Source organism: Vigna radiata, chromosome 7, assembly GCF_000741045.1.
Source record: "Vigna radiata var. radiata cultivar VC1973A chromosome 7, Vradiata_ver6, whole genome shotgun sequence".
NCBI classification, from domain to species: Eukaryota; Viridiplantae; Streptophyta; class Magnoliopsida; order Fabales; family Fabaceae; genus Vigna; species Vigna radiata.
The window spans coordinates 43,920,330-43,945,431 of NC_028357.1; the positions used below are offsets into that span (position 1 = coordinate 43,920,330).

At 29.7% G+C, this 25,102-nt stretch overlaps 2 protein-coding genes across 4 annotated transcripts; both read right to left on the bottom strand.

The window, feature by feature from the left end:
- Window positions 1–3,521: 3,521 nt before the first annotated feature.
- LOC106768763 (CBL-interacting serine/threonine-protein kinase 6) lies at window positions 3,522–5,334 on the bottom strand. Its single transcript, XM_014654071.2, has one exon. The coding sequence runs from the start codon at window positions 5,003–5,005 to the stop codon at window positions 3,713–3,715; it is 1,293 nt and encodes a 430-aa protein (XP_014509557.1). The 5' UTR covers window positions 5,006–5,334; the 3' UTR covers window positions 3,522–3,712.
- Window positions 5,335–15,584: 10,250 nt separating this feature from the next.
- Window positions 15,585–23,588, bottom strand: LOC106765464 (RNA polymerase II C-terminal domain phosphatase-like 4). 3 transcript variants are annotated; one of them, XM_022783832.1, is made up of 9 exons: window positions 23,283–23,586; window positions 21,280–21,422; window positions 20,568–20,647; window positions 19,931–20,046; window positions 19,007–19,187; window positions 17,761–18,050; window positions 16,651–16,836; window positions 16,524–16,562; window positions 15,585–16,395 (listed from the first exon to the last, which is right to left on the bottom strand). In XM_022783832.1, exons 2-9 carry the CDS (start codon window positions 21,420–21,422, stop codon window positions 16,102–16,104), a joined length of 1,329 nt encoding a protein of 442 aa, XP_022639553.1. In that variant the 5' UTR covers window positions 23,283–23,586; the 3' UTR covers window positions 15,585–16,101. The 3 variants fall into 3 exon arrangements, with proteins under 3 accessions (XP_022639553.1, XP_014505586.1, XP_022639554.1); XM_014650100.2 differs by having other exon boundaries at window positions 20,568–20,644; window positions 23,283–23,585; XM_022783833.1 differs by having other exon boundaries at window positions 16,212–16,395; window positions 16,528–16,562; window positions 23,283–23,588.
- Between the last annotated feature and the right edge of the window lie 1,514 nt (window positions 23,589–25,102).

Below are 25,102 nucleotides of genomic sequence, written 5' to 3' on the forward strand. Positions count from 1 at the left end.
TTGAAAATTACTTTATAAAAACAAAAGTTTTTCAATTAAAACAAAATAAAATAAAATAAAATAGAGAAGATAAGTTTTCTATATATACGTATCATTTATTAAAATCTAGAGCTCAGCATTAATATAATTTTATACATGGGTTAAATATGTTTTTAGTCCTTATACTTTAGGGCGATTTTGGTTTTAGTCCCTCTTTCAATTTATGGTACAATTTAGTCCTTCAACTTTAAAAAACCTTGGTTTTAGTCCTTTTTACCAAATTTTTTTAACTTTATTTTTTGTTTCAAGCACATTTCATTGTAGCATTTGGATTGTTTACTTTGACACATTTTTGCTTCAATGTTAATTGAGAAATGCGCTTGAAACAAAAAATAAAGTTAAAAAAATTTGGTAAAAATGACTAAAACCAGAGTTTTCTAAAGTTGAAGGAGTGAATTGTACCATAATTTGAAAGAGGGACTAAAACCAAAATCGCCCCAAAATATAGGGACTAAAAATATAATTAACCCTACATATAATTAAGCAAATCGTTTAATTTTTCTTATATGCTTCATAGGATTTTTTTTTTTTTTTGTTAATAGGCTTTGCAAATATGGCTATTATTTGGTATATTTTTCGGTAATATTATACTATATTTCTTTGGTTTTGATATCGTATTCACTAATCTTTTTGAACGACTTGTCAAAAGACTGTATTTTCTCACACGTAAAAGTAACGTTTTGGTTAATGTATAATGTATGGTATATATAGTATGGATGGAAAGGTTACCATTTGAGACCGTTCGATCCATCCACTCAAGGTTGTTTGGTTACCTCTACAATAATGGTTAATTAAATCAAACAGTTTTATTAATGTTGATCATAATTGAACCAACTTTTATTAATGAGCCAAATATCTAACAGAAGATAAAATAATCAAAGATGTCTGATTAAAATCTGATTAAAGATATTGATAGACGGGAGCAACCAATGATAAGGTAAGTGTTTATATTTTATTGGATCTGTGTCAATTTAGGATTTATGAGACAACTTATAAATCTAAGGTCAAGATTAAAACCCAACTCTACTGAGTTCACAGTACTCAATTACAATAAATAAAAAACATTCATTAGTGAGCAAAAATTCCTTTAAGAAGCAGAATGATCTAGACTACACAACTCAAACATCAAAATCATATCATAAAAAATCAGTGTCTGAATCTCACAAAGTATTACCGAAATACATATTAGTTTAAACAATCACAAAATAGATGAACTCTTGATATTATTGTTATTATGTAAAAACTAATAAAAACATAATTATACGTGTTTTTTTAATTATAGTGAAAAGTTATTAAAAATAATTATAAAAGTAAATAATGTATATAATATTTCATTACGTAAATAGTTTTTTATTATAAATAATTTTTTGAATTCAAAAAATATTAATATAATAAAATTAAAAAATATTTTTATCATAAATAATCATTTAAAATTTAAAAAAGGTAAAATTAAAAAAATGTGAATAAAAAAAATATCACAAGCATTACTCAATAAGATTGAAAAAGTCAAACTTGTTATTTTACTGAACTAATTTATCAAACACTTTTAATCTAATAAATTAGTTTAAAATTAAAGGAGAAGAATTTGGATTAATCATAATTAAAAAATTTGGATTAAGTAATAGAGAGATAAGTAACCGATATTTGATTTGATAGGAACTATTGATTATTAATAAATGAGAGAATTGTTAACAAGGACTCTATGATTCTCTTTTTTTCTAATTTGTATTGTCCGAACTGTGATACAAAGCATCTGATGTTCTTTTTCATACTGATTGTTGTACACTGCTTCCATCTGAATTCACGGTGTAGTTCTCTATTTTCAGCAATTTTTCACTTCTTGTTAAAAATCAGAAAAAAAAAAAAAGTTTTGACAAGTCTCATAATGAAAAATAACCATTTTAATAAATATATGCACGTATATTGTTTGTATTTCGAAGAAAGCAGAATAATTTCTTTTAAAAGAATCATCGTAAAAAAGTACAGAAATACATGTGAAATTCATTTAACATTTTTATTTTAGGAACTGAAACAAATTTTAAGTATTTTTCAATTTAAATATTTTTAATTGTGATTTTATTATAATTTTTTGCCTGATTAAGTGTGAAATATTCATTTTTAATTAATTGCTTGACATCAATTTTTTTTATTAATTTGAATGATATGAAAATTATCTTATCTTATGATTTTTTTTATTTGTTTTTACATGCTATCAAATTTGAAGTATAAATGAATACAAAAATATCTAACAATTATAAATGATATCATGAATGTTCAACTTTATTTTATAATACTATAAACTAGTACTTTTATATTATTTCTATATTAAGGACAGTGATGATATAAATTTTATAATATTTTTTTAAAATTTTGGTTTAATTTACTTTTTTAATTTTAGAAACATGTTAATTTAGTTTTGTTATTTAAATTTTGTTAAATTTATTTAACGTTTTATTATAACATTTCAGTTGTTTATAATTTTTATATATTTTTTTCAGTGTTAATTGAAAAATAAGTTTGAAACATAAAAAAATATTAATAAATTTTAATTATAAAAAACTAAATTCACCATTTTAAAAAAGTTAAATTAATTCAAATTTTCAAAAATAAACTAATTCTATTTTTTATTAAAAAAATTAATAAACAAAAACATTTTTAATCCTTTATTTAAATTGACGACAGTTTTATCATTTAGAAAATAAAACTTCTTAAATAAAATTCTATTTGTGTATGAATTTTTTATATTAAAATAAATAAATTTTATTATTTAAAATACACAGTCACTTTTTAAAAGATTATTTTATAGACTTTTACACATATATACTTTGAGAAAGCACAATAATTTAAATTGAAGATGTGAAAATTGTGAAATTGTATATACCATATATATGGACAAAATCATTCAAAAAGCTACTCGTGAGAAAACTTTATTTGATTCGACTACGTCAACAACGTGTTACGTTTTGGGAAATGATTTTTAACATCTTTAGACAGATGAAGATTTGAAAGTTATACCATTAAATCCTTCACGGACATACTATCTAACAAGAAGTTCGGTGAAATAAAAATAAAATTATAGAAAATATAAATAACCCAAAAACTAACCTTATTATAAGCTTAAAAAAAGACAAAATAATATTTTTTATAACTCTATTTTACTATTTTACCACCGTTTGATATTTGTTTTCCTAAAATGATGTTTTGAAGGAGCGTTAGAAATGTCAATAATGTGGAAGGTGTTGTTGAGAAAGTAATTTGAAAAATAAAAATTTAATTAGGGGAAGTATTTTTCAGAAGGAAAAAGTTAGCTGAATGGTGTTTGAAGTTTTAAAATTTATACTAAGTTCCAAAGAATAAGACGAAGAATATGCAGTGGATTTCACGTGACATTTCTAGCTAACCAAATAGAATTAAGGCGTTTCAGTTATACCAACGAAACCGACGTTCGGCTGATTCTCGTAGGTGTGGGATGGTGATGGTGATGCAATCAAATAACCAATTCCTCTTCACAGAAACACAACTCTTAATTCACACAAAACATCACAGAATCAATCTACCATCACAACGTTGTTGCTGATTCCTAAGAATTTAAACAAAATAACCTTCATGTCTCAAAAACTCAAAGTTGATAAACAAGAAAAAGATAAAAATAACGAGACTGAGACATTGATATTCATTCAAGCACTATTGCAGGTGTGGAATTCTGTGGGGAATTCCAGAAGATGTCTTTAAGCGCAGGACGAAGCTGCTTGCTGCAGAACTGGTTGTACTCCAGGGTATCTCCATTGTCCTTCTTCACTTCCACCACCATAAAGGACGGTGTCACGGCGTAAATATCCGCCGCAATAGCCAGCTTTCCCTTCCTCCCACGCTCCTGCCCCTGAAGCCTTACCTTCGTCTCGCTACTTTTCACGTCGAACTTCCCCGCCTTCGCCACCTCCTCCAGCCGTGATATCACGCTGCTGGGCGTCCCCGCCGTTGCGAACCTCATCTCCTCCCTCTTCTTCTCCTCAAACAGGGGCGACAAATCAAACCCCTCCGACAACGAGATTATGTGAAACGCGTTCATGGTGGCAGGCCTCTCACACATCTCCTCCAAATCCACCTTCGCCACCTCCTCCACCTTCCTCGGCACCGGTTTCTTAAACCAGGAAGACTCCATGACTTTACTTATACTAATCCGGGAATTCGGGTTGGGGTCGAGGAGTCTGGTAACAAGCCTTCTCGCCTCCGCTGAAAACCAAGGTGGACACTTGAAGTCTCCTCTGTAAATTTTCTTATACATGGCAACCAAATTATCATCCTGAAAGGGTAAAAACCCTGCCAGGAGGACGTAGAGGATGACCCCACACGACCATATGTCAGCCTTGGCACCGTCGTACCCTTTCTTCGCTATGACCTCCGGCGACACGTAGGCGGGCGTGCCGCACGTGGTGTGCAGCAGTCCATCCTCCTTGAGGTGGTCGGAGAAGGCGGTGAGTCCGAAGTCGGAGACCTTGAGATTGCCGTGTTCGTCGAGGAGGAGGTTCTCCGGCTTGAGGTCGCGGTGGTAGACGCCGCGGCTGTGGCAAAAGTCGACCGCGGAGATCAACTGCTGGAAGTAGAGTCTGGCGACGTCCTCCTTCAACCGACCTTTGGAGACCTTGTTGAAGAGCTCTCCGCCGCGCACGAGCTCCATGGCGATGTAGATCTTGGACTTGCTGGCCATGACTTCGTGGAGTTCGACGATGTTGGAGTGTTTCACCATTTTCATCACCGAGATCTCCCTCTTTACCTGCTCCATCATCCCAACCTTTATCACCTTCTCCTTCCCCACCACCTTCATGGCCACGTGCTGCCCCGTCTTAAGGTTCCGCGCGTGGTACACCTTCGCGAACGTTCCATGCCCCAACACTCTACCGAGCTCGTACTTCCCGTGCAACAACGTCGATTGTCCCTCGCCCACTCCTTTCTCTTTCTCACTCATCCTTCCTCAATCAACACTATAACAATAACAGTAATAAAACTATCCTATACAGCAGAAATTAGGGTTTGTTTGATATTGAAATTGGGAATTTGGAAATTGGATGAGAATATAGCTAATAACTACCCGTCTTCGACATGTTTACGATGGCAATGTCTGCCGGATGTTCTTCGTTTGGCAGGGCCACCTGCCTCAGACGGAGTGAACCAATGGATTCTCATTTCTCTGCATTCCCTTCTCTGCAGTTGCCACCACTCATAAATCCTATCTCAATCACTCACTCAATAATTGTTTCTTCTCAACTCAATTTTCTTCAGCTTCTCAAATACAGTGCTTCCTCTTCGAGATTTATAGCGCTCATTTAGATCTGACGGTCCACAAAACCAACACGTGTATGGACGATTCTACCACTCCATCATGGACTTGTCTTTTCCATTTCGCCCACTCAATCAAACCACACCACACCAGATGCCACTGTTTAAGCAAATCAAGCCACACCGTCGGATCCATCCATCAATCTCGAGGTTCCTCTTCTATTTTTATCTTATTCTTTTAACATTTCCTAATTCTCATTAAGTTTATTTTTTCTTATTAATTGTGAAAGCTATTTCTCTCACAATTATTATGGTCAGGTGTGTGTGAGCACACAGGGCCCCCCTCTGTGCCTCTGTCTTTGTGGCGGTAAACAAACTTCCTAGTTAGGACCTTGCTTAATCAATGGCCACGGATCATCCTGCCGTGATCAATCTCATTACTGCATTTCCATAACAAACAAAAAAATACGTCACTAAATTATTATTTCTTTTATACAAAATATATTACTTTACTTAATACCATTATTATCTCCTCATTGAAAATATTTATTTATCATACGTGTCTTCTTATGACTCGCCTTAATTTCCGTCCAAAAAATATCTTAACATAACAAAATATTATATTTGAATGCGTTTTCTATTATTTTTTTTTAAAAAAAAAAGCTAACAGAATTTTTTTTTTTTATAAATTAAAATTCATTTCTGTACAAGCAGTAGAGGAACCGTATGAGAAAATTTATGCAGATTGATCCATACATTAAACAGATTTTACAATGATAATTTCTCTCTTTTTTTTTTTTAATAGAGTACCGTCATTTAAAAAATATGTTACTTTTATAATTTACTCACTTAACTTTTGAGTTTTTTTTTTTTAAATAATAAAAGCTATCTTAATTAATATTCAATGTAGAAATAATTATAATTATTTTTCAATTTATTTCTCTAGTAGTTCGAGACAGAAATGATTCAATTTCTTTCAATGTAACTGTGGTTATTTTAAGGCCTTAGTTAATAGAGTATTTAGATAAAAATAACATAAATTTATGTAAAATATAATTTAATTTCTTGGTAATATATTAAAATATAAAATAATGAGATTTTTGGCATATTAATATAAATTTTAAACATACTTATTAATTGTGTGGCAAGATATAATAAATGTTTGTATACTAGAAAGTTATTAACATTTTAATTTATAATTTCTCTTTTATGTCTCCATGTACTTTAATACTGTTGAATGTATCGTGTCATAATTTCATTAAAATAAATATCTTTTAAGTAAGCTTCATTTTATTTATCTATTTATTTATGAAGAATATGTTAGGGTCACGTGTTTATTTTTTAACATAATTTATTTGGTCTCGACAATGTTGAAATTTCTCAATATAATTTTCCAAATTATTTCAAGGTATCTGTATACAGTATTTGTCACAATGATACTGAAATTAAAAAAAGGAACGGCCATATTATTCGTCGATTCATCTATAAAAATATTTTGTAAGCGCTTCATGTATGACACCCACCAGCCATACAGACTAAACAGTCCTATATATATATATATATATATATATATATATATATATATATATATATATAAAATAAATTATTTATAATTATATGCCTGGTTTTAATTTCAAACTGTTATAGGAAAGGACAAAAATTAAATTTAATGATTTGTATTGACTGTTATAGGTATTCATTAAATACATACTATATAGGAATGGTAATATCTCATACTGGTCAAGTGTATTTTTTACGAAAAGAAATTAATAAAAAATAATAAATGATGAGATGATAATAGAGACCTTTTAATTCTATTTTACCAGGATCAAACTGTATCATTTTATAATAAATTATTATGGGGTTTTAATTAAATAATTGTATACATGTGAAATAATTTTAATTAAATAAACTATATTTTTTAATCTAGATGTGCGAATTAACTATAATTTATATAAGATATTTAACATTTAATATTTATGAAATTTTTTATATAATATTATTATTCAAAGAGAGAATTTTAACTCGGTTACATTATTCACAAAGATGGTATGAAGAAAGAATTAAGATGAAAGAGTATGGAAAATAAAGTTTATTGAGATTTGATTATTTTAATGTTAAAAAGTTATAGATATAAATAATTTTATATAAATAAATTTTATTATTTAAACTATATGATTTTTCTATATTTTTGTTATTATAGTTTTCTAACATTTCTAGAAGATATTTGACTCATTGTTTTTATGTTTAAATATCACGCATAAGTAGTTTATGATACGAGGTTTTTAAATCTAACTTGTCAATTTCTAAATAAAATGTAAGTTGATTTATGTTTTTTTTCTTAATTTTTTGGGTTTTTTTATGCATATAAACTATCTTAGTTTGTATGTGACATTTGAGTCTTCAATAAGAATCTTTGTTGATGGTTCCATATCTCTTGATCATGTTTTTGTTGTTAGTAGGATCAAATAGAGTATTCTATGCTTGTAGAGTTGTCTCAGGTCTAAACCATTTAGCGCTACTTTTTCTACTAAGTGACCATTTTTGCAAATGGTCCGACGTTGAGTGGTGATAAGACACCATTGAACATCACTTTCCACTATAGGTTTATAACCATTTTAGGTTCAGTTTGCTGAATGATAACATGGTCTCGCTGAGTGACAACATGGTCTCATGAAGTGAACCATTTTGTAATTATTGAACGAACCATTTTACAAGAAGAATGACATTGAGCATCACATCATATTATTACATGCTTTTGATTGATTTTTTTGGTTGGTTGGGATTAATCATTATCAATCTTTTGTAATATATATTTATACATAAATATATATGTGTCTTAGGGATAAAAAGATTAACTTCGAAAATAGTAGATGATAACTCGTTTGGGACTCAACAAATTATAAATATTACATCTCTCTTTGAGTTTAAATTTATTTAAATAAATATGTATGTTTATATGAACCATGAATATATGATATATTTTAAATTGTTATATGTAGATTTTTTTAACACTAATTCATCTATTATCTTATGTTTTTTATCTAGTCTTTTGTATTCTTATTTGTAGAAAAAACCTTTAAGTTTTTATGTTATGTATATAAAATATTAGTATAGTTATTATTGTGGATAATAAATATTTTGTATAATTTATATGTATATGTTATACAATACCAAAATTTATAATGTTTTATTTAATAGTTTACATTATTATATAAAATGTTATATAAGATACATTAACAAAATAATAATAAAGACCCTTTTGTTTTATTCCAATAGTATCAAACTGTATCATTTTTGTAATAAATTATTATAGCTGTGTTAATTAAATAATTGTATTAAGTTATCGTATACATGTGCGTATAAATTTGTAATCAATCTAGATATATTCTACCAATTTTTTAACTTATCATTTTCTTCGGTGAATTTCTTTAGGTTATCTATTTTATAAGTATCTCCCCATATGTTTGTACCATGCATCAGACTTATATATATATATATATATATATATATATATATATATATATATATATATATATATATATATATATATATATATATATATGTATGTATTTTATAAGTATTCTACCAATTTGACATGTTTAATTACTGGAACATTCATTTTTACACTAAAAAACACTAAATTGTACATACAATTATTGCTTACTGTTTAAACATTGTTTTATCATTTAAGAGATATGAGTTTTAATTCAAAACATTTCATATTTCAATTATTATTTTTAATCATCATTATACTAATTAATCCAAAATAATAAATATACACATAAAGAATGGTAATAGCTCATTTTTAACTAAATTGGAATACTCTAATTTAATAAAAATACACCGATTGTATACAATTATACCTCAAATTCAAATATTTTAACTTTAATTCAATTTAAGGATGCATATCACATGCATTTTACTACAAAATTGAATAGACACAACTTAATTAATTCTCATTGTGATTACATGTTACAAGATCGTATAAATTACCAGCTGAAACTTACAAAATAATATTAATAAAAATATACATTTTTTTATAAAAATTTATACATTATTTATAAACTTTTCATTTTTATATTGTTTTATTCTTTTATCTATTTAATATTAAACCCACAAAGAAATTTTATATATTAAAAATGTAATAACCATTAAATTCAGAAGAAGAATTGGGGACAAGTGTATGCAAAGGTAAACTAAAACGTGGAGGATTCTCATGTTATATGAACTAAAATTTTTCAAACGCTGAAACTTTTCATGCATACGTCTCTCTCCCTAAACTTTTTCTGAGCTTATTTCTTCCTCCCTCTCTCTACAAACTTTTTCTCCTTCCCCTAAATTCTCACTTTAATCTTCTATTGTCTCTCGGTTAGGTTGTGCTTGAGTTTTGATAATCTCCCACCTTCACCGATCAATTTAGTATTCCCAATCCGGTAAGCATTCTTTCCCTTTCCATTCATCTTAGGGTTGTAGATATGCAACGGAAATCTGTTGCATATAACTCTTAATGCCTCTTCTCCATTATTAGTTTACATTAAGTTCTAAAGAAGTCCATTCTATCATCAATTGATAATTTATAGGTGGTTCTAACAAAATTTCCTTGTGAAGAGTAAGAGAGCAATTGAGGTTCTATTTCATTATGTCTACACTAGAGGTAAGGGAAGCTAGGAGTTATTTTTTGTTCTGTGAATGACTTGCATGCTTAAGTTAGTTTTTAATAGACATTATCAAATAATGCATGTGTTGATTTTATGCCAGATTGGATGATAACTAAAATTGATATGAGATAATTGTTGCCATTTGAATTGTGAAGATGGTTGGCTCTGTTGTGAAGTGTGAATTTGATGTATATGAACGAGGTTGGATAGTTTGAAATGATGTAATTAAGCAATTGAATGTTGGGAAATATGTTATATATATTTCTAAATGAAAAGTGTAGTGGTTTACGATGTTTTAGGCTAATCTAAAGAAAATGAGAGTATGAATTTGGAGATTTAGGGTATTGGTTTGTGCTAGAGTATTTAGACAACCTAGGTAAGTAAATTGGGACCTACTGGGGTCCCTAAAATGATCAAAATTAGACTTAAAGTGGTGGAATCAAATTTAGGTCCATAGTTTAAGAGTTCTTCGTTTTTAGGTGGAAATCAATACATGACTAATAGGAAATGAATTTAGGAAGTGTTAGGGTCAGACAAACAAATTTAATTCATCATATAGATCAACATAGGAGTGTTAGAAACTCATCAAAGTGTTTCAGATGCATCAGAACCAGAAAAATAAGGTTGTTGTCAAATACTGATAAGAATAATCGATTATTATATGTAATAATAGATTATTTTAGTCAGAGCATCATATTTTCTTCAAGTTCTCTTAAATAATTGATTATTACATATAATAATCGATTATTGTCGTCGAAAATTCATCCAGTACAATTTTGGGTGGTTTTTGGATGTTCTTTAGTTCTTCCCAGGGGTTTTTGACCCTTCCGAAACTGTTGGTGATGGTTTCAAAGTCATTTTCTTTGTCTGAGTTCACTGGGTTTTGTGTTGTTTAATGGTTCTTCTAGAACTATTATTGTCTGGTAGTGTACATGGGATGATTTCAAACAATTTTTGATGACTTATTGGGTTGTTTGTGGTCTTATGAAGTGTAATTAATATTATATATGTGTTGTATGCAATGTAAAAGTGAAAAGTATGGTTATTGGACATAATTTCATGATCCTCAAGGGAGGTTACATGATGGTGCCCTGTAGTTTGTTGTGATTGAACGTATGAATGGTCGGAGTGTCCTTATGAGGTTTATCCTAACATTCTAATGACCATCAATGCTTAAATAGAGAGTGATAAGTCATGTGGTGAGAATAGCAGGAGGTCCTAATCTTGGGTGCTTCCAGTATGGCCCAAGATGAGTGATAACAGACTTACACTTGTGTGTGTGGTAAGGGTGAAACCCATGGCAATGGCTTTGCAAAGCAGTAGAGGCTACCACAAGTGCACAAACCCATAGAACTTGACATTTCATACTAGTCTGGATGGTCAAATCACGTGGTCGGCCTTTGGTATCAACAAAATGCGTTCGGTCTTAATCTGTATTGTGTTATGGTCTTTGCATGCTGTGTGTGTGTTTGTATAAAATGATAGTTAATTCCATTTAATGTATAACTTGATAGAATGTTTTCTTGCTTGTTTGTGTACATGCTGTTATGTATATGTTAGTTTGAATTTGGACTTATCTTGCATGCTTTTCAACCCAACTTACCTTTGCATTGTGTGTTGTATGTGTTTGCCTTCTCCATTGCGATGATCATCCAATCCTTTGAACATGAGCAATAGCTGATGATGTGCCCTTAGAGCAAGCACTTGAGAATGAAGAAGGTGCAACCGCCTAATGCTTAGGATCATTCTTAATTGACTTATCTATTTTAAAATACATCCTTTATGAGTAAAGTTTTAAATTTATGATCAATTTTTAAATGACTTTAAACTTATAACTCTATTTACATCTTAAAAAGTGCTTTATCATATTATAATACTTGTTATTCTATCATTTTATATAATTTGAAATGTCACAAAAAAATTCAATCAAAGGTTTTTAGAATCTACTCTGATTAGATTCATTTAAGCTATATTGGCAAGTTTTTATGATTTTGTAACAAAATAGACCAAATTTGAACTAACATAAATTGAATGGCATACAAAAATAAATTTGTTTTATTTGATTTTGAAATTATAGAGCTGTGCGGGGCCCTCTATTTATTACACAGAGCCAAATGCTGCACCAGCACATTATTCCAACATTGTCACTTCTACTTCTTTTGTCATTTTCTTAAATCACTTTATTTAAATTTAAAATTTGGAGTGATGTTATTTTTTAAATAAACTAATTTTGAAAATTACTTAATTTATCATAAATAAAATTTGTATTAAAAAAATATGAAACTATTTACCTTTTAACTAAACAAGCTAAACAAATACACAGTAAAAAAAAAAACTGGAATAAACACAAATTAACCGGCTGAATATCATATGCAATATTTTAGAAATAAGAAGATATTATTTTTTCAATAAAAAGAAAACTTGTGACATGTTTATCTTCAGTGTTTGGTAGCCTAGAGAAACGTGTTTTCTCAACAACACTGGTCCTTTGACACAAGACCACCTTTTTATTTTTATTTTTTATTTTGTTGAATCTAGGATTTAATAAAATAAAAAAATGAAAATAAAATGTCATGTCAATAATATAATATAGTTATTATTTATGTTTTTATCATTAATTTATTTATTAAATTATTAAAATGGTTAAATGATAAAGTTTAAAAGAAAGGAGAAAAATAGTGAGTTTAATTTTCTCACTAATAAAATATTAATAATTTTTTTCATACTATTTGGTGTAAAGTTATTATTTCTCTCTTTAATTAATTTTTTTTTCAACTCCTTTTTTCTTTTTGAAAAAGATATTAACTAATTAGTTAGAGAAAATAGAAGAAAAGACATAAATCAGTTAATAAGTCAAATACAGATGGATGGATGGATATAAATAACAATTATGTTCTTTTGTTAATAATAAAGTCAAACAAAATATTTATAAGAAAATAAAGCAATATTTTAAATACTCAATTGAATAAAAATAAGTTTGTAAGAACTTGATTAAATATACCTAAATTTATATATTCTTAAAATTGAATTAAGTCTTAAATTTAGAAAACAATAATTTAATAAAACTTTTTAACAAATATTCTATAAATTATTTCATAAAAATTTCATTTTAGTTTATAGGAAAAATAGTTATTTTTATCCTTTGTGAAGTTTTGTGGTTGACAATGACCAGACATAGTCTTTTGTCTTCACCTATAGTGTATGTTGATATAGTGGTCCACGCTCACGTTCTCCAGTGACACCTGTTTTCATTAGATTAAGGAATAAAAGAAATTAAAAAAAGAAGACGAAAAAATATTTCTATGGTAAATCTTTTTTAAAGGGAAAAAAATGTTTATTTGTTAATTAAGAAATTATTTTTACTAAACATGAAATAAAAAATAATTATTTTAAATATTAAGTTGCTTTCGTGCAATGTTACTATAAAGTAAGTGTGTGTGAATAATTCTTAAAAAGTTTCAGATAATCAAATTTCAATAATTTTACTTCTTTATTAGTGAGAGGAACAAAAGGAATTGGAAATTTTGTGCAACTTTAATAGTAAGTTCATTTGTTATATATTATTCCAACTTTTTGTGTGCAATGTAATTTAATAATTGGGTTGAGATTTTGATATGATATGGACATCCACTTCCAACACCTAACAATCTTATCAATCTTATAAAGAGAATATATTCTAAAAGAAAATTACAAAGCTTAATTGGTTTTTAATGATGTCTAACAGGTGTTTATGTTGTAGTTATGTGATCAATAATAGGTATTGTAGCATAATTGTGTTGCATATGATGTTGGAAAGTAATGATTTGAAATGATAAATTGAGTGTTCAAGGCTTATGTTTTAACTTATTTTGTAAATTAGAGTAACAAACAAGTGGTTGAGGATGTTCTTTCTAACCATTCTCTACCTTTTCATCATAATATGTTAACCACTACCTCTCATAATTTACAAAATTAAATTCTGGACTCAATAAAAAAACAAAAAAAGAGTTTTTTTTTTTTTTTCTCACAAGTAATTTTTTAACTTTGTATTGTATCCTAGATCATCATATTCTAACATTATGATTTTGAAAAAAAAAAAAAAGAAGATAGAAAATCCTGAAAAGGGAAGTTGATGATATAATGTTAGAATTAGAAGAGTGGGTAACCCAACATTGGGCCAACATTAGGCATAATTAGTACACTTTCCACGTGCTATACCCATACAGATTTGACGTAGGATTCCAAATTCTTGGCTATTCAACATCAAAATGTATTTGATTTTGAGCTAGAAGTAATGGGAAGTTTGGATTGGTTTTAGAGAATAGAAAAATATCTTTTCCTACATTTAAATTTTTTATATTTATTTAATATTATATTTACTTATTTTTTATTTTTTTTAAAATACAAAATTTTATATTTTTAAAATTATTTTATTTTTATATTTCGTATCAAATAAATGTAAAAATATATCATAAAATAATAAAAAAGAAGAAATGAAAAAATGTGGCATGTGGTTGTTTAGATTGTTAAGGCACAGCACACATGCATGCATGGGAGAAACTTTATAATCATACTTTAGTTTCTTATCTCTTGTCTATTCATTGCACATTTTTATCTTATTTTTAAGCCAGAATTCTTGGTCTGCTATAAAGTTGTTAATTTTATAGATTTTTTTAAAATGATATATACGAAGGAATTTTGGATGTGGAGAGCACCAGTTCATCCAATCATTACAAAACAAAAGGACACAAATCAATGTTTTTAAGACCACAAAAGAGGGATTCAAAGGGTTCAACTACCCTTCACAGTTCAACAAAGGGTAATTACAGAAACTTTATGTATACACAAACTTATATTACACATTATCTAATAAAATTGGCTTAATTCTTTTTTTCCTATTTTTATTGAATTTATTTAATTTATTCATGATACTTTTCTTTTCAATTTGACTCTTAATTTTTATTTTGTTTCCCCATTTTAAAATTTTTATTCTAATATCAAATTAATTCTAACCTTATAATAAAAATATTAATATAACAATTATATAATAATCAAATTTTATCACAATTTGAAAAAAAAATAAAATTCTTTCATTTTATAAATATTAAGATTAAATTAAATAAAAATAGCCAACATAAAAATTAAATTAACTATAAAATACAAATACGTGATAATGACCCTCACTCAGAAGACTATGGGACCTTACACATTAACATTTATTTAAAACTTCAAAAAAATTAAAAATTAAAAAAAATCATAAACTGAACATTAATTATTTAAACAAACTAAAATAAACAACATTGATAAAAATTAAAGATCAAATTAAACAAAAAAAAAATTATAACAAATAAATTCAATAAACTTAACAAAAATAAAAATCAAATCAGTATTTAAATCTATAAAATAATATAAAATTATGATAAAACATATATTTGAACAAAAAATAAATCACGTGTTTAAACATTTAAAAACTTCATAAAAAATGTTAAATAATAACAATTCATTTTTTACTTGTGCACTTTCTGACATTTATTTATTTTAAAAAGTAGATAAATGATTCTCCTTTTGAAATTTTTTTCACATTGGTGGAATCGATGACTTCTTACAATGCTTTTGAACACAACACAAATGAAAAAAATAACGTCAAAAATTGATCAATAATGTGTAATTTACAACATTCTTGATCAGAAAACCAAGATTACTTGATTTTTCCCCCAACACAAACATCCCATCTGCAATGAGACCTCAATCCTCATTACAGAGGAAGAAGATAGGGAGAAATTCAACCCAGGATTCAAGTAATTCCCTGAAATACTGTGACACTTGTCGTACAACTCGAGTTGGCCAGACAATCATTTTATCACTGTCTTGCTTCAACCCGATGAGCTCAAATGAAAAATAATGCTCTTAATAAAACTTATTTTCTAGGCCTTCTCTTCAAAACTTTCACTGTAAGCACGAATACCACCGTGACACAAGAAATAGTCCAAAAGCAAAAACAAGTTTTCTATACAAATAATGGTAAAATGGTTCAAGTTTCAGTCAGAAGGTTGTTGGTTGGGTGCTAGATATCCTTTCAGATACTTAGACAGCTATGTTAAGAAAACTACTACGAACACAGAGCAGTGTTTGATGAGAAAAGTGACTACTGCTTTGTCTTGATAATGAAGTTCTCCTCAGGCTGCTTTTCCCAAAAAAAATTTGCAGCCTCTATCCATCGGGGATGAACCAAAAACTTGTTTTCTTTCACTGCCCATCTGGACTTCTCAGTACCAACGTCAGTACCGACTACATGTGTCACAGATGGGTCAAGTTCTGTCAAACAAGTAGCTCCCAACTGCTCTGCCATCTTCCTCAGAGATGGTAATGCACCATGAAAAATACGGCTGAAAACGATTACACATCCACCCAAGACTTCACTTCGAACTGATGACAAAACCTTGAAAAGATGAATTGACTGTAAGGAACTCATCAAGAGAATCACACATTGAAATTGTAAAACTAAATGAATAGTTCCACTGACATAACGAGAGCAATAAGATGAACAAATATGAGTAACTTGACTACCTGCCTCACATCTCGGTCAACAAGATCTTCTTGACGTTTCTACAAAGAATTCCCCACCACACAATTTTAGTATTGTATCAGAAATAGCAAACATGTAATCGGGATGGCAATACGAGAAGTAACATACATCAAAGAATTTGCAATGTACTTTCTTGAGCACTTTGAGAATTTTTGCAAGTGCTCCATCAGTTTCATCTTCATCATTTCCCAGTTCAGCAAGGGATTTGCAATTGAAACCAAACTGCCGACAACTCGAAGCAAAAAAATGGTATCTTTCCATCAGTATAAGATTATCTTTATGCTTCATCCATGCCTGCAGCATTTTCATACATCCCGTTAAAAAGAGACAATTTAGTTCATAATTTCAAAATGACAAATGGCACCTGAAACATTCATTATACGGGTACATCATAGAACATCTTAAACTGAGGTTTCTATATAGAAAAAAAAAATTATATTCAATTTCTAAACAAAAAGGGTCCAATGTTGACCATTATCAGGCAAACCATTACACTAAAACCTCACAAGAGAAAGATAGGAAGTCATGACAGTTATAGTAGTTCAAGCACCACATGATCAGTAGTGCCCAGTTAAAATTGCCATTCAAGTTGTCTTCAAAATCCTGTTGGGAGGGGCAATGTTATGCAAGATCCTCAGACACAAGAAATAAAGATAGAGAGAATAAAAAATGTGGTTGGAAGGGAGACCTCAATAAAGGTGATTAGCCAGATTCCACGATGGATATTAATTATCGACAAACTCAGTGAATACTCTCAATAACATGGGATAAAAAGCACAATCACTGGATATGCAAAATGATTTCTGAAAGACCTTTAGACTCAAGCAAAGGCGATTCTTTTTCATAACAAACTCTAGTATAGGGTATAACTTTTTTATTCATATTATACACTCATTTTTCGTTTATTTCATTAAAATTGAAACATATCCATTTAGAAGTAGTTTGACCGAAGTTGTGAGCCATACAAGACTGCTAACAACGGCTGAAAGGAAGGCATGTAGCAATTGATATACAATATTTTCTTCCATTACGTCTGAATTAATTATAAAAAAGAAAAAAAGCAATTGACTTCATAGGACATGCCAAACCAGTATGTCATTCATATAGAGTAAAAGAAAAATACTCTAGGATAGTCTTCCACGTGAATTTTTTTTTATCAAACAAACATTCCGATTAATTAACTCAGCACTACAAATAAAAAACGAGCAATGCACTCACGTGTTCTGTATCATCAAGAATTAAGACCGCACTTTCTTGCCCTAGCACAACATCAAGACCCTTCTGATGCTTCTGTGTACCATCATCACGAGAAATAACCTTCGCATTGAAGTATTCTCCTCGAGGATCAAGTAGCTTAGCCATCTCCAATGCATATGGCCTATCACCCATGGTATATATGTACATCTCAAACATTTCACTTGCTTCTTTCAGAAATGATCGGACAAAGGGCCGTAACTTGGTCATCATATGCATGTGCTCCAATTTGAAGAGGCTACCTTTAGAGACATCTATGATTTGATTCCATTACATATAAGTTCAGAAACGCAACGTCCACAATAAGAAGTAATAAGAACCCAGAACATCAAAGGTTGAAATAAAGGAAAAGTTAAGAGAAAATACACACACAATGAACTACAAGTACTGAAAAAGCTTCATTTTACAAAAAAAAAAAATGCTAGACTTTAAGTTGAATTTATTCAAAGAACTTTCAACTATATAAGAAATGTCATTTTTCGAGAAAGTTAGGACATTAATTAGTTAGTCTCGGGACTAGTAAGTTAAACACATAGGAGGGTGCAAGGGGAAAGGATCCACTCTATCTTGGACCATTGGAGAATTTGTGAATGGAGTAATCTTTTGTGAAGGGAAATCCTAGAAGGAGAGATCTCCTATACTCTGCTCTATCCATCCAATCCAATCCAATAAGATCTTTCTTTTCTTTCCCATTTGTATTTTCCGTTCTTAACAAGGACAGCATGACTTGACTCTATTTATGACATGTTAGATGAAACATAGATGTTGCAATTGCATAAAAAAATAAAATGATATTCTCCATTTCTATTCCCATTCTTAACAAGGGCATAACTAGATTCTATATATGACATGTTAGATGAAGCATGGAAAAAGAAACGATGATAGTAATCTTATGCAATCAACAAACACAAGATTAAGAAATATGAGAATAGACAGAAATCACTCATTCATTCCCCTGCCACACACTCTAACAAACCAAGTCCAAAAGGTTCATGCTGCATACATTTCAGTAAAAGATTATCTAATCACACAGTAGTAGTAATATAACAGATATCTACAGTCAGTTTTATAATAAGACGAGATTGCAATGGCCAAATAGATTAACTGATATCAATGAAATGATTGACGAAAAAAAACATTTAAGCAAAACTGCAGATTTAGAATACAATTACCATTTACCAAAAGCATAAGCACATTGATTTACACGTACCTTGAAGAGAATCTGTCCGATTAAACAAATGTGACTCTTCTGGACTCAAATGAGAAAGGTGAGTGGAATTTAGCAGAGTGTGATCTAGGTCTAGAACAAAGTAGAGTTTTCTCCGACACAGCAAACTCTTCATGTCTGTATTGCGTAATCTAGAAATTTCCTCATCATGAAGTCTCAGTCCCTGGAAATAGAATTTTTCCATCATGTTTAATAAACTGGTATTTGGCTAAATTAAGCAACCTAGATTATGTTTACTAGCCAACCATCTTGCTAACAAATTATGTAAATGTTATGTTAAAGATTAGAGGATATTTATAATCTTTATAGTACAAACACCATCAAATTCTGGTGGCACATATAATCCATTGGTTCAACTTAACACTTATATATGAATGTCCCAGCAAATCATATTTTAATTCTTATAGGAATTTAAATATAAAAACATATCCTAAATGAATGGTACTACAGGTTCAACACTACACTTTTTATTCTTAATAGATAACAAACAACCATTAAACCAGGAAATCACTATTTACTGTTCTACAACTTATTTCAGAATAATACGAGTGACATGAATTGCAAAAAACTGTGTCACGCTGTAACAACTATCCAAAACTAAATTTGTAACTCCATAAGATAAACATCTGAAACAATGCATACCTTCTGTATGTGCCCAAATGTCTATTTCTTATAAGAATTTTTAAAACAAAAATTTATCCCATGAGTGGTGCTACAGGTTCATCACTACACATTTTATTCGTAATAGATAACCATTAAACCACGAAATCACTATTTAACATTGTACAGCTTATTTCAGGTTAATCCAACGGTGACGTAAATTGCAAAAACTGCCATGTAGCAGTAACAACTATCTAAAACTAAATTTGGAATTCCATAGCATAACCATCTCAAACAGATGGATACCTTATGTATGTACCCAAATGTCACACCAGATTCCCCATCCAACTTTTGCCCACATCTTATACACATACTTCCAAACGAGCCAGGATGTGCACATACATCTACATCGACAGATGCCTCTGCAACAAAAGAAAAAGTAACCAAACAACGACAAAAATGGAAAGTTGTATAAAAACCATAATAATAGTTATACAAACATGAGAAAGTTGCGCAGATGAGTCATTACAAATAAGTATAAAATCTAGTTATTGTTATACATCAGTTCAAAGGAAAGGTAGTGTGGACTGGAAAAGGAACCTGATTGCTGTGTATCATTTGTCTATAAGAAATGACAGAATTAGTTAAAAAAAGAACTATGAATGTCTCTTGGTGAAGTAGGAAACAATTATTTGACTGAAGCAAGTTAAAGTTGGCAATGCTATTTAGACAAGCTTAGGTTCAACCGGTGAACTAGTTCAAGAGATTTATACAACGATAAAACTAAGAAATGCACAAACTTCCTTAAAAATTGATTTTCTCACTCTAAAGAGAAGCAGTGGAGTAATAATGTTTTTACTTATGCTCAGCTTCAAATGTTGTGCGAAGGATTCTGGTTCCCTCCAAAGATAATCAAGGAAAGAACTAAAGCAATTATACTTACCTAAATTCTGTTTGATGATTCCTTCTGAAGTAGACCCCTCAGTTTCCTCAATGCTTTCAATTTTGCGTCTTTTAATTCTGCTTTAATTCATAAATTAAAGTATAACTTAGTGAAATTTAACCAAAAAATGAAATAAAAAAATTGTAGCATTATCTCTCACAATGATATCTGCAACATAAATACACCAGAAGCATGAACTCTAAAATCATTCTTGCCCTCTTGGACTGCAAATTGGTTCATAGTTCAACAGACTACAAGTAAAAATAAGATTTCATAGAAGATGAAAATATTCAAAGCAAAACTAGCATAAAGCATACTTGCTGTTAGTTATTAAATATGCATAACAAGTAGTAATATAAATTCAATAAAATAGTTGACGAGAAACGACGGAAAGAAGGATGCAAAAAAGATAACCATACCAAATTCTTATTTCAGTGACTGTACTATCATCTAAGTAACACCGCGTTGTAATTAAAACCACTTGTTGTGATCTTACAAGATTTATCAAAACCAAACAATCTGAGATGCACTCGAGGAACTAACCCTCCAAAACTAGCTATCAGGGAGAAGAACCAAACACTTAAATATTCCACCGAGCATCTCAAAATAAACACCCTACAGTAATACTGAAGTTATGCATGTTGATAAAGTACATTATCTTGGTTTTCAGAGAACATACAATAAAAAGAATAAAGCAGGTAATGAAGAGCACCTGACACTCTCAAGCTCATCTTCGTTTTCAGCCTCTTTAACTGGTGAGGAATCAGGTGAACTTGCACCAAGTTCAGTATCAAGAAATGCAGCAAAGTCATCACTGCTGGATGAATGCACAGGAGAATCGGCAACAGCACTCATCTGCATATACTCATCCATAAAACCAAATCCAGAAACAAAGGGGTCACAACAAACTGAATAATAAAACAGATAACAACTAGAAATCCAAGAAAAAACTGTCTCAAGCAAAAGGAGTATTATACAGAAAACCAACCCACAACGTCAATCCTATCTAGAAAGCAAAACTCTAGTATAAAGAATATGATAGATCAAATGAATGACAACAGAATAAGTAACCTAGGAATTTTTTATTCAAGGCATTGGTACTGACAAGGTAACTTCAACACGGGCCTACTCTTGTTGAACTAATTGAGCTTAAATACATTCAACTATCTTCCCACAATTATGCAAATTATTCCTGCACCTCCACACTTTTCTTCCCGCACCCCTATGAGTATAAAAATTCCAGCTTTACCTTTACCAAATTATACAATCCAGAAGTTAAAAGTGTCTTTAGAATTGTGCAATCCAAAAAAACTTTCGGATTACATAATCCAAAAGTCATTTAACAAAAAAAATCCTCCGGAAGCCAAGAATGACTTCCAAAACATACAATAAAAAGGCGATGGTCCAGAACCAATTTGGAAGATAATTAAAATTCTCAAAAGTGATAATGTTAAGGAATATTTTTCTGTTGTGTTTTATTCATTCTTATCTTTCAAGGAAACATTACACCAATCACTCCATAACAAAATGGTATAGCTAAGAGGAAGAATAGACATCTTCTTGAGATTGCACACTCTCTAATGTTGAATACTAATGTTTATTTCCATCATTAGAGAAATGCAATCCTCACTGCCTATTTTATAATCAATAGCATGCCTTCTTCCTCTCTTGAAAATAAAGTTCCTCACCCAATAATTTTTCCAAACGACCTTCTATATCATTTCTCTCCATGTGTGTTTGAGGGTACTTATTTTGTTCATAATGTCTCTCGGTGTCCTTGACAAGGTTTTTGCAAACACAGTCCTTTTGGGATATTCACACCTTAAGAAAGGGCATAAAAGTTATTCTCCCTCAACCGAAAGGTAGTTTATATCTAAAATACTTTCTTGGTATTAAAGTGGTGCAATCAAAAGAAGGCATTATCACTTTATAAGGAAAATACTCTCTTGACATTTTAGGAGAGACAAGTCTGGCAAATTGTAAGCCCATCCTATGGAATTAAATTAGAAGTAACTGAGAGACCAAGGTGAAATCTTCTCAAACCCAAAGAGATATAGGAAGTTGGTGGGAAATACTCAAGTATTAGGGTATTCTGATGCAGAATGTTGTGCATTACTTGGCGGTAATCTTATATATAGAAAAAGTAAGAAACGAAGTATTATGGTCAGATCTAATAAAAAAGTCGAATATAAATCTATGGCCCAAAATCCATGTGAACTAATTGAATCAAGCATTACACTCGGCCAAAATTATAGCTAATAATCTGGTTGCAACTCTTTCTACTGGAGAATATAACAGTCCAAAACGCCATAAGACTATGACTTGACCCACCTTGCCTACCACCTACAACAATCTCCCTCTTAGTAATTATGATGCTAGGAATCAAACTCGTAAACTTTATTAATATGCTTAAGAAAATGTATGTTGCTTGCATCTTCCATCTCCCACTTTTACGCTAGAAAACTCTTTATAAGTTATTATTTTCGGTGGAAAAAAGAAAACGTAAGTTAGATCATATGAATGAAAATGGGAGTCTTCCTACCGTTACTACTAATATCCCACCCACCTGCACAAAAATGATGAAGCAAAAAAGTTTAACATTAAAAGGACCACTCTTTTCACCCCATGACCCTATTAAACTTATGCTAACAGCGAGAGCAAGCCAACACACAAGCAAGACAAGCTAAATCTACGAAAACAGTATTAACCACTTACAGGAATGGTCGCACCCAACGAAGTAAGGATCAGAGGTTTTCCTTCAACGGCGAAGCAGCGAGACTGTGACCGCGGCTTTCTTAGTGCCACCCTATTTCCTAGGTTATGGGCTCCCGTCAGGGTTTGGTTCTTGGGATTGAAACGCTTTAGGGATTTGGGATTTAGGCTCTATGGTGAACTCTGTCGATTTGGGGAAAATAACGTTTTCGTTTCATTAGCAGAGGAGAATTGGGGATTTAGGCGCCATTTTTTCAGTAGCATGAAAAGGGCATGTCTACTTCTGTCTCCAAAACGTTTACATTGGCCTTCTTAATTTAATTATTTGTCGGAATTATACAAATTAACCTTTTCCTTTCTATTTTTTAATATTAAATTTTAGTTTCAACAATTTCAGATATGAAATAAAATAATTATTGCATCATTTATCACAGACTAAATTATTATTGAAAGGAGAGTCCTAGTCCTTTCTAACATTTTCTTTATCATTCACGTCTGCAAAAGAGTAAGTGAATAAATTAAAATAAATAATATGATATGAAATTATAAAATTAATTAATTAACATGATTAATAATTTAAGAGCATAAATATTTAAAAAATATATAATTGACAAAATCTTCTCATATTAAAAATAATTCGATATTATAAATTGTACTTTATATATATTATTCCATTCACTGTCTAACATGTTTAAAATTTTGACAATCCTTTTAAATTTTACTCAACGCCGATTTTTTTAATATTTGATGAAAAATATTTGTTTAAAAATATATAACAACGTTATTATTTGGTATTCTTATTATTCTAGAATGGATCAATTAAATATTGGAAAATGTTTAATAAATAGAGGGTGTTTCATCTTGCACCTCCAAACATTCCATCCTGCACCTTCAATTTCCCAAAATACGCCTTATTAATTAAATGATTATTTGTTAATTTTCTGTTTATTGAAAATTTCTGTCCTTATTGACTACACTCCTTTTTTCTTCCTATAAGAAAACATGCATTCTTACGTCTCCACCCCTCTACATTCTCTATTCTCCTCATTTCACATTTGTTAATAAATCCCACAACCTGCACCCTATTTCATGTTTAAATTATATTCTTGTTATATTAGTTTATAATTTATTTTTAATTTTATGTATGAGTTTATAATGTATTATGTAATTTTTAATTAATATAAATTNATTTATATGAATTTATTAAAATTAATAAAACTATTTTAAATAAAAATAAACTTAAGATGAGGCTATTAAAAATGAAAATCTCAATTTATATAAATCGNATATAGATAACCGATGCTTATAATTTCGGATGTCAAAATCCGACTCAAATTTAATATGTTGTATAAAAATTAAATAATATTATTTATTTAATTATTTTATTAGTTTATAATTATTTTTAAAATTATGTTGAGTTTTTATAAGTTTATAATGTATTATATAATATTTAGTTAATATAAATTAATTTCTATTGAATTTATTAAAATTAATAAATCTGTTTTTAAATAAAAATAAATCTAAAATAAGTTATCGGATAAGGAAATCCGAATAAATAGTAATCGGGTATGGATATCCGATGAAAATATTTTCGGATATCATAATCCGAATATGTAATATGTTACGTAAACTCACCTTTTAACATCCAGTTTAAACTCCAACTTCCTTCTCTTTCCATTGTTATTTTTAATTTCTCCTTCCTATCATCCACACTAACCTTCATTTCAATTTCATAGAAACCACCCTCCTTTTTTATTTCCCAGTGTCACAAACTTCCATCTCTGTTAGTTTCTAAACAACCCATCTTCTTCTTCATACAAGTT

Coding starts and splice junctions, on each gene's coding strand:
- LOC106768763 (XM_014654071.2), bottom strand. CDS start 5,005: ATGAGTGAGAAAGAGAAAGGAGTGGGCGAGGGACAATCGACGTTGTTG.
- LOC106765464 (XM_022783832.1), bottom strand. CDS start 21,422: ATGAGTGCTGTTGCCGATTCTCCTGTGCATTCATCCAGCAGTGATGAC. Junction 20,047..20,567: donor AATCATCAAACAGAATTTAG/GTAAGTATAATT, acceptor CTTTTGTTGCAG/AGGCATCTGTCGATGTAGAT. Junction 18,051..19,006: donor TCGGACAGATTCTCTTCAAG/GTACGTGTAAAT, acceptor ATCAAATCATAG/ATGTCTCTAAAGGTAGCCTC.